At 45.1% G+C, this 9960-nt stretch overlaps 2 protein-coding genes across 5 annotated transcripts; both read right to left on the reverse strand.

The window, feature by feature from the left end:
- Positions 1-1779: 1779 nt before the first annotated feature.
- LOC119351859 (MADS-box transcription factor 31-like) lies at positions 1780-4429 on the reverse strand. 4 transcript variants are annotated; one of them, XM_037618650.1, is made up of 8 exons: positions 4404-4429; positions 3806-4022; positions 3047-3116; positions 2802-2963; positions 2651-2689; positions 2475-2522; positions 2170-2381; positions 1780-2068 (listed from the first exon to the last, which is right to left on the reverse strand). In XM_037618650.1, coding segments are annotated over exons 2-8 (720 nt in total). In that variant the 5' UTR covers positions 3994-4022; positions 4404-4429; the 3' UTR covers positions 1780-2067. The 4 variants fall into 4 exon arrangements, with proteins under 4 accessions (XP_037474547.1, XP_037474546.1, XP_037474544.1 ...); XM_037618649.1 differs by lacking the exon at positions 4404-4429 and having other exon boundaries at positions 2651-2692; positions 3806-3993; XM_037618647.1 differs by lacking the exon at positions 1780-2068 and having other exon boundaries at positions 2166-2381; positions 2651-2692.
- Positions 4430-5932: 1503 nt separating this feature from the next.
- Positions 5933-8431, reverse strand: LOC119356202 (peroxisomal 2,4-dienoyl-CoA reductase-like). The gene is made up of 5 exons (XM_037623131.1): positions 8070-8431; positions 7403-7562; positions 6956-7125; positions 6655-6877; positions 5933-6363 (listed from the first exon to the last, which is right to left on the reverse strand). Exons 1-5 carry the CDS (start codon positions 8259-8261, stop codon positions 6209-6211), a joined length of 900 nt encoding a protein of 299 aa, XP_037479028.1. The 5' UTR covers positions 8262-8431; the 3' UTR covers positions 5933-6208.
- Between the last annotated feature and the right edge of the window lie 1529 nt (positions 8432-9960).

A 9960-nucleotide genomic window follows, 5' to 3' on the forward strand; every position in this document is an offset into this window, starting at 1 on the left:
GACATGCACCCAACAACCGGACAAGTTTTCCGTTTTTTACAAACAAGTGCGAAACCGGTGGTCAAGTGGCGCGGCAGTCCAGGTTCTCGTGAGTTTTATGGTTTGTTGTTTTGTGTTGGACCATTTCATTGATTTGCTCAATGTTGCAACTTGTTGACCATCCATTGTCTTCCTTTGCTAACATGTATTTTGTATGCATGCTATACCACAAGATGGAGAAGAAGAACTTCATTTATATGCATTGTTGGTTGAAGTTGAATGGGCAAGACAAGTGGGCCTCCTTGATTACCAATTCCGCCAATATCGCCATGGTCAATGAAAATAAAGGTGGTGATCCAACTATTCCAAAACAAGATTGGATTAGTCTGACCATTAAGATGATTAGGAACCAAGGGAAGAAGTGGGAGAAGAAGAAGAAGAAGAAGGAGAAGCGACAAGGAGTGGCGACCAAGATGACGGAGAAGTTAAAGGACATCACGACGAAGAAGGATGAGACAAGGGTAGCACTCAATGAGGTGAAGGAGGAAAAGAAGGCGGGGAGGTTTGGTATGTTCATGGAGATGCAATACAAGAAATTCAAGCTCCAAGAGAAGAAGCTTGAGATTAAGGCCGCCTCGGACGACTCTAAAATGTTGTTCCTGAAGACGTTGGACTTGGATCCCGATGCAACGAATATTGTACAAGTGTAATATGCGAGCATATTGAAGCGCTTCGCGCAAACCCGGTGAAGGGCGGACAAGCCGAAGAGTGAGGTCTTTGCCATGGGCAGCTGGACCGGAGGAGGTGTTTGACACAGAAATCTGGACTAGTAACTTTTGGGGTCGATTGGATGTAAAAACTTTTTGAACTTCCGGTGTTTTTTTTGTTGTGATTGCATAGGTTTGCAACTATTAAACGTATGCTTAAATTGGTATTGATCTAGATATGCATGTCGAATGGAGGAGGCTTAACCAGGGGTGGACATTTGGTGACAACGTTTGTATGGCCTCCGCCCCTATCGTTGTTGGTGGAGACGTCCGGACGTGTCCGTGGTCATTTGGTGAGGTCGGTTTTGATGATCCACGTTGGAGTTGCCCTTAGCTTGTTTTAATTTATAAAGATGTATTTCTTTGTCTAACCTGTGTGATGGCAACTATGTTAGTCTCAGAAATGACTCTTTTGAGAGTGATTTGCATCTGGTCACACAACAATGACAGTTTAGAAAGCTTGCAACCAAATTTCTGCAAGGAACTATTTGACTGAAAGGAACATCATATGATTTGAAAGGATTCTTATTTGGATGATTTGTTGCGGAGCTCGTTTGATTTTAAGATTATAACTTATACAATTTTTCTCTGTTGACTATACTTTTCAAAATAATTTTTTCATTAAGTCAAACCTCATGGAAAACTACCTTTGTATCGATGACAATTGTTGCAAAGAACTGGTCCTTAAAGAAAAACCTGCTCTCTCTCTCTCTCTCTCTCTGATACAACCAAACGCCGTCTGTTACATAGTCATTTGTATTTAGATTTTATATGAATTGACACGCCATAAAATAAAATGCCATGTTTTTATTGTTTTGTTTCTATGGCTTTGGAATCATGCGGATCAAAAAGGCCATTACTGTCAGTACTAAATATAACAGCATCATAGTTCTTTTCACGCCGCAGCTTGAGTGCAGTTCTCCGAATTTCACGTGATGTCTCCACACAAAAGAATGCAGCGATCCCAGTGTGCATCACAAAAGCAAACAGACATCATAATATAGAGTACTACTTGCCATAAATTTCTTTGGGAACAGCAATGCAAGGCATAACCTCTCCGGGTCACACTCACAACACATCTTCTTGACAGAAACAGAGGTAGTTCCTCAAGGCACATAAATCAGGTGGCACGCTCCTCATTTACAAGCATCATGAAACATAATCTAGCGAACGCAATAGCAGTTAATACACACAGTGCAGTATATAAGATACTAATGTAAGCTGATTAGAACACCGTTCCAGAGCAGATTCAGACAGGGAAGCTCTGCTCATCCGTCCTCCATCAGTAGTGTCTGTCAGGTCCATGGTGCATGTCCTGAAATCTGCAGATAGATGAAACTGGTCAAGCTGATGAACTTGCCCGTAGATGATCATGACCGATGTACACGAATTCCAGTGACGCTCAGTTGCATACGATGCTTACCAGAGGCGGAGGACGTAGCCATGGAGGTTGCCCTCCTGCAGGTTGGGCTGCACCGGCTGGAGCTTGTACTCCTGCAGCTGCGGCGAGAGCTTGAGAGCCGTCATGGAGGACTCGGCGTCCTGGCCGTAGATCTGGTCGCCGACGTCCCACAGAGGGAACAGCTTCGGATTCATCACGTCGGCCGACTGGCCCGGCTGATCCCTCGCCGGATTCTTTTTTTGACAAACACAAGCAAATTCATCAAGGGTGAGTAAATTGCAGCACAAAATCACCTGACAAGGAGAAATTAAGCTGAGATGTGTTACCATGTGGAACATGTAGCTGCTGCTCTGGTCCTCTGACATGTGCATCTCCTGTATTCAGAATTAAATCCACAGAACTCCATCAAAACTCAACTCTTTACCACACACACAAAAAAGAAAGAGTTCTGATAAAGGATGGCAGGAATGCCGGACAAATCAATGCATCTTGTCTCGCATACCCTCTGGCGCATCTCGAGCAGCTGCTGGTCAAGTAGCTGCTGCTGCGACAAATTAAATTAGGGCATTAGCACTGGGCACAGAGGAATGCAGAGTTTCATATCTGAGTAAAAGAAAATATAGAACTGTTGCATCGTGTTGCTGGGTGGTTACCTTCCTAAGGCGAACCTTGTACAGCGAGAACTCGATCTGCTGCTCAAGATTGCTCACGTCTTGCAGGGTCAGCGAGCCCAGGTCCTCGCCCATGTACTGCCTCATGATGATCTTCAGCCTGTTGCTCTCATCCTTCATCCTTGTCATCTCATGGATGATTTTCTTCATCAAAAATAATGGAAGATTATTAGCTAAAACCAGAAAAAAATTAACAATGTTAATTGATTTAGCCTAAACTGGTGTACCTGCTGGACGTCCATCTCATCAAAGCGGGTGCTGGGGGCTTTCAGGTATCTGTCAAAGATGTTTGCAATCCTGCCACACACAAAATGGAGAACAAAAAACAGTCAGGGCTTAGTTGATCATCATCGGTTCTTCATATACTTTCAAATTGATCTTGACTTCATTACTAAAACGTGCAGATCAGCAACAACAGAAGTTGGAAGTTCCCAACAAAAAGTTCAACAGGAAGTATACACATTGAGAAAAACTGCACAAGACTAACTGAACATACAAAAGAACGTCATGACAACTCTAGAACAAACATTATGGGACCTGGAAAGTATCCAAAATTTCCATTTCCCCTCAAGCCAAGAGGAGCAGAGAAAGATCGGATTGCAGAGGACATGCAGTAGTTGAACTGGTGTTTGCAGTCCTGCCACGCACAAAAAGGAAAAGAAAACAGGCAGGGCATACTTGATCATCGTCGGTTCTTCGTATACTTTTAAATTGATCTTGACTTCATTACTAAAAACGTGCAGATTATCAACAAGAGAAGTTGGAAGTTCCCAACAAAAAGTTCAGAAGAAAGTGTACACACTGAGAAAAACTGCAGAAGACTAACTGAACACACAAAGAACGTCATGGAAGCTATAGGACAACATTGTGCGACCTAAACAATATCCAAAATTTCCATTTCCCCTCAAGCCAAGAGGAGCAGAGAAAGATCAAATTGCAGAGAAATATGCAGTGGTTGAACTGGTGTGCAGAGATGTTTTACTCACCTCCATGGAGGGCTGGCGTACTCGTACATCTTGCCACTGCCGGAGAAGACGATCACCCCAACCTGCGCATCGCAAAGAATGGCCAGCTCGTTTGCCTTCTTGAGCAGGCCCATCCGCCTCTTGGAGAAGGTGACCTGGCGGCTCGTCGTGTTCTCGATCTTCTTGAGCTCCACTTTCCCACGCCCCATTGCTGCAGCTCAGTGGATCTCTTCTCCTCCTAAACCATAAAGAGCTCGTCAAATCATGGTGCCTACGTTCATCCAAGATGAGAATCAAGTAAATGGCTTCAAATGCAGAGTAGAGATGCACCGAATGGCTTCAAGTGCAGGAAGTAAGATAAAGCAGATGGTTTCAAAAGCAAGAGTTCAGAAGCAAAGGTATTATCATAAAAGAACGACTTCTTCCAAGCTCCACAATGTTAAAGTCGAATCCAAGCACCACGCAGATCAAATGGCTTCAAATGCATGAGATGAGGCAGAGAAAACTGTATGCATAGACAGGAGAAACTGTATGCTGTGAAGAGTAAAAGAGTAGCATTTGCAAGACATGTTCTTGCAGAGAGTGTGTGCTGCAGAGCAAGAGAGAGGAGAGGCATTACCTGTGTAGGCTGTGGCTGCGTGTGCTTCTTCAGAAGGTGGATGGGGTAGCAAAGGGGCCAGGGGAACCTTTTATAAGTCTGGAAACTTCTTGTTTCAAGCCTCAAAGACTACTAATATTCTCATCGTCTCTTGTCAGGCTGTCCCGCTATATGCTAGTACAGCAAATAAACATTTCATGCAATAAGGAAAAGAGAACGATTAAATCAAGCAATGTGGCCAACTTAAACTTTCTGCCCTAAATCCAATGGCATGCACAAACAGACTATTATTGTTGACCACAGACATCTATCCGCAAATCGCGCTAATGTGTGCCCTCAAATTAGCACCATTAGGACGAGCATCTCAAACAATGCAGCACAAGATTAATAATGCGTGTTGATCAAGTGCAAAGTGTGAGTTTCAGTGTGCATGAGAGAGGGTACCAGATGGCCGGAAATGTGGGTGCTGTGGACTGGTAACCGCCTCTTACCGGACATGGCAAGGGAGGCTCCTGTAAGAAGACCGACCTAGAACTGGCCAAGGCAGGGAATAACTCGCTGCAATAATGCTTTCCATTAGGTGGCCCTTGGTCCACTCCACGCTGCACCTAACCTGCTGGGATGCCAGGCAGAGGCATGCAGCCGTGGTCAAATGCATGATGGCATGTGTCACACACACACACACATATCCCCTGCCAATGTCATCAGTTAAGATGATCTCTCTGCAAAGGTGTTTCAGTGAGACAGTGACTACTAGTACTCCGTTGCAATTGCACTTTCCTGGAGCATTGCTGTGGTTAAATGATGAGTGGTAAAAGATAGCAGATGATCACAAGGCACCTGTCTGTGTAAGCTCACACTGCTGGTGTAATTATTTCACAGAAACTTTCATATTCTCACACTGCTTGTGTAATTATTTCACAGAAACTTCCATATTCTCATACTGCTATACGATTCTCACCTGTGGCAAGAGACACCTCTAAAAAACTCACATTGCCTCCGTAAATCATCTCAGGGAAACTTTCATATTCTCACACTGATATTCAGCATTTCGGTGTATTTTTAACGTGATTTTCATATTTCAAGTTCCAAGGGAAAAGAGTGCCGGTTTACTTCGTCGCCAAGCACCGGGGCTCATTCATGAGTCGTGATCAGGAGAACCCGCAGAGCATGATGGCAGAAGAGATATCCTTGCTAAAAACTGTGTACTTCCAAGGGAGCTCCAGGCACCCATCGCACTGGCTCGCAAGGCAAAGAAATTATGCTCTCCTTCTCATGGGGCCTGTCAGCGTCTGCCCACATCCCTTTTTGTTTCTCTTGGAGTTGGACGATCCAACCATGTTCACACCTGCTAAGGAATATAGTTGTTGTTATCATGGGTTGCGTTACACATACAGCTTCTCTCTCAAGACAAGCTTTGGCTACGCGGCTCACTTCCCTGGACTTTGCAGGCAGTGGGCACAACTTCGTGCTGCCCAATTCGACAAATTTGCCGCGAGTTTTGCCCTAGAATTAACTTTGTTCTGGGGTCAAATAGAAACAACACTTTCTATCGCCAATATGTAGGAGGTTACATTGTTCACAGGTGTATATTTTACACAAATCATTGGGGGAAATTTGGCAGAGGACTTCTTTATGCTTGGATCACACAAATCAATCAGAATATTTCAGGTTTTGGCCAAATCTAAAAGTAACAACAGGGGTAAGCAATGAACTTGTTCATTTGAAACCAACTGTGTTCAGCAGAGTGCTGAGCCGCTGGCTGACGACAATACTGAAGTGTGGTACATGCATACATGAGACAGTGACATAAACCAAGGATGTCATCACAATTTGCTGGACGGTACACCTACACCAGAGGCCCTAACCTTCTTCTCGATCACCTTTGAGAGTTCCTTCACTTCTTCCTTGGGGATGTGGCGAGGATGACTCAACCAAAGCCCTCCATCAACCACCAGTGTAGTCCCATTTACATATTTGCCTGCACAACGAATTGTTGAATACATCAAATGGATAACTCTCTGACAAAGGATAAGCCATTAATTTACTGATTTTAAAATTTTTGTAGTATGGGAATGAGAATGAGAAGGCAAGAAAGTATTCGTCGAGTTAAAATAGCATACAATTATAGCAGGGCTTGTATTTATGAATCTTGTGATACCAATATCTTTCAAATGGCCTCCAGGTAACTGGATGCTCAGCTTACTGAACTTTGACGGTTTAAAGAACTTCCGGTTATTTGGTTACCAGAAGATTGAAGAATACAACTGACCTGCATCAGAAGCAAGATAGAGCGCAGCCATTGCTATGTCCCGTGTCTCCCCCAACTTAAATAAAGGCATCATTTCCCTTTTCCCCTTGCCCATTTCATCAGGTGCAAGCTTCCTCAGTCCTGGAGTGCCACCGATTGGTCCTGGTGCGATTCCATTGACCCTAATTTCATAATCTGTTCCCCATTCCAGAGCCAGTGTTCTTGTGATACTATCAACACCTGCCTGTAGAAGCCAACACCGTCAGGAAAAGTGACCTATTTCAATCATTTTCTGGAAGTGGATCAAACATGATAAAAGTACCTTAGCGGCGGAGACATGAATTTGGTACCAAGAAGCAGTGTAATGCAGTGTCGCGCTTATGTTAATGATGAGGCCACCAGTGGAGGGACCTCTCCCTGGCCCACCCTTTTTCAGATACTTCAGGGCTTCATAGCACATTGTGTATGTACCCACAGTGTCAATCTCAAGAACTGCAGAGAGAACATTTTAGTCAATACTAAAATCTCTGAAAGAAAAATATTCAATATTGAGATACTTTTTACATAACAGACAAGTTATCAGCACATAAATTGCTTGAGCTCAGCAGCCTAGCACAGTTGCACAAACTAGCTACTCCAAGGCGCAATATATTGAAACCGTATACGGTACAAGAAAATCCTCATGTCACACCCGTGCTGCCAATATTCACAAAATTGGGCCAAACTGCTACTCTCAGGTAAACCAAAAGAACATGTCACAATGAAGCACCTGTCCGGAATCCCTTGGGTGTCAGATCCTCCGGGGATGCAAGGAAGTTGCCCGCTGCACCATTGACAAGAATGTCAAGCTTGCCGAAATGCTCAACGGTCGACGCGAGCACTCTCGCTGCATCCTTCTGGTTACGTACATCTCCCTGAAATCCAACAGCCTGCACGCCACACCAAGCTACCATCAGTACAGACCAACACTACTTTATCCCCAGAGCACAAGGGGCTAGTTCATTTAATCATGGTCGGGAACATCTTTCCTTGTGAATATGGTTTCACAATTCAACGACACATAAAGTACAAAGCATTGTACACCGTGCAACCCGATTAATATAGCACTTCATTTGCAAAAGTAGCAAAGTTGACTTCATTAGCTAAACAACAATTTCTATACAAAATCCCCTATAAGAACGCGGTCGCCATTGGATTCGATGAACCAGGATAAGAAGACAACAAGTTCTATACAGAATTCGCAGCGATTTCCATTCTTGTTTACTTATCACGCAACTGCTACTAAGGAACGGAAGAAATATCAAAAGCATTTCCACCTGACGACCAGAGAGCGCCAGATCCTAAGCAAGGAACCAAGGTGGGTGAAACATGCGCGATGGTGGTAGGTAGGATTGGAGCGGAAGAGGAGGGGGAGGGGGAAAGCAGATTGGGCGCACCCGTAGGCCCTCGGAGCGGAGGGCGGCGACGGCCTTGTCGAGGACCTCGCGGCGGCGGCCCATGATGGCGACGTGGGCGCCGTGGCGGGCGAGCTGGGCGGCGATCTCGAAGCAGATGCCGGAGCCGCCGCCGGTGACCAGCGCCGCCTTGCCCCTCAGCACGTCCGCCCGGAACGGCGACTCGGTCGCCATCGCCTCCTCGTCGCCTTCTTCTTCCCCCTCCTCTCCTCCAAGCTCCGGTGTGGACGCGGATGGACGGAGGAGCACAAGATGCCGGCTCAGTGTGCCGCTAATCGCCGGCTTTGTAACGTGTTTGGACTCGTCTTCGCACACGCGGCGCTGCCGGATTTCCTCTGATTCGTGGCTGTGGTTTTTCTATGGGACGAAATTGAGCTGAGCATACCAACTACGACCCACACTATAATAAGTTCAAGCAAAAAAAACTACTACGACCACACTGGACATGGATTTTCTGCTCACAACTTTGTCACTCCCTCCGTCTCAAAATAATTGTCTTGACTTTGTACTTGTTTTAGTACAAAGTTGTACTAAGATTAAGATACTTTCTTTGGATGGAGAGACCGAGAGAGAGTAGAATTTTAGGTCTCTTTTATAAACTTTTTTAAGGATTATAATCAATATTACTATGTTTTATTTAGAACATTTGAACCATAGGAAACTTTTCTTTATAATTCATTTGTACTCCAGGGTTTTCCAAACCATAAGGAAACTTTCCTATGGGCCAGAGAATAATCGAAAATCGATTGTTTAATTGATTTTATTTGTCGACTATTAATTGGCCAGACTTTTTGCAAATCACGGGTTCTCGGCTCAAAAAATTCTAAAATGTGATATACTCATCCCTGTAGGAACTTCTCCTTCGAGCGAGGAATGGCATCAGGTCTGGTGTTGTTGGAGGAAGGGTTGGTGCGGCTATCATGCTATTGGAGGAAAGGGTGGTGGCGGAGAGCTGCTCCAGGCGTCATCCGTCCTGCTCTTCGGCGAGGTGGGAGATGCGGAGGGCTCCATATTGCATTATCTCCAGGGGAACACGATGGGGAGATCTGGAGGGCTGGGAGCTTAGACTGGTCTGGCACAAGCCAGGGTGGCGTCATCTGGTGAATAGGGAGCATGGTGGTGAAATGCTAAGTAGTGTCCAAACCCTATCGAGCAAGGCGAGTTTTGTCTAGAAGGCAGATAGAGGGGAGGGCCAATGTTTAGGTTCCTGCCTGGACAGACCCAACCAATTTATCGGTAGATCCCTGATAAATCGCTTGACAAACCGATAAAATTGGCCCAGCAAACCAGCACAACCGATATGGCATAATCTTAGCGTTGACCCACAGAGTCTCGATAAATTGTGGAATCGGTCGATATTTTGAACATTGGCCTAAATACTAGGAATCACAGGAAACTTTTCTTTATAATTCATTCAAACTCCAGAATTTTCCAAACAATAAGAAACTTTCCTATGGGCCAGAGATTAATCAAAAATTGATCGATTAATTGATTTTAGTTGTCGACTATTAATTGACCAGGCTTTTTGCAAATCACATGTTCTCGGCACAAAAAATTCCAAAATATGCAATACTCAACCCTAAAGGACCTTCTCGAGAAGGAATGGCATCAAGTGTGGTGGTGTTGGAGGAAGGGGTGGCGGAGAGTTCTCCAGACGTCGGGCGTCGTGCTCTTCGGGGAGGGGTGAGATGCGGAGGGTGCGAGTGCTTCTGCCCCTGGGGAACACGATGGGCACATCAGGAGGGCTGAGAGCTTAGGCAGGGCTAGCTTCGTCTGGTGAATAGGGAGCATGGTGGTGAAGTGTTGAGTATTGCCCAAACCCTATCGAGCAGGGCGAGTTTTGTCCAGAAGACAGACGGAGGAGAGAGTTGAT

Source organism: Triticum dicoccoides, chromosome 2A (assembly GCF_002162155.2).
Source record: "Triticum dicoccoides isolate Atlit2015 ecotype Zavitan chromosome 2A, WEW_v2.0, whole genome shotgun sequence".
NCBI classification, from domain to species: domain Eukaryota; kingdom Viridiplantae; phylum Streptophyta; class Magnoliopsida; order Poales; family Poaceae; genus Triticum; species Triticum dicoccoides.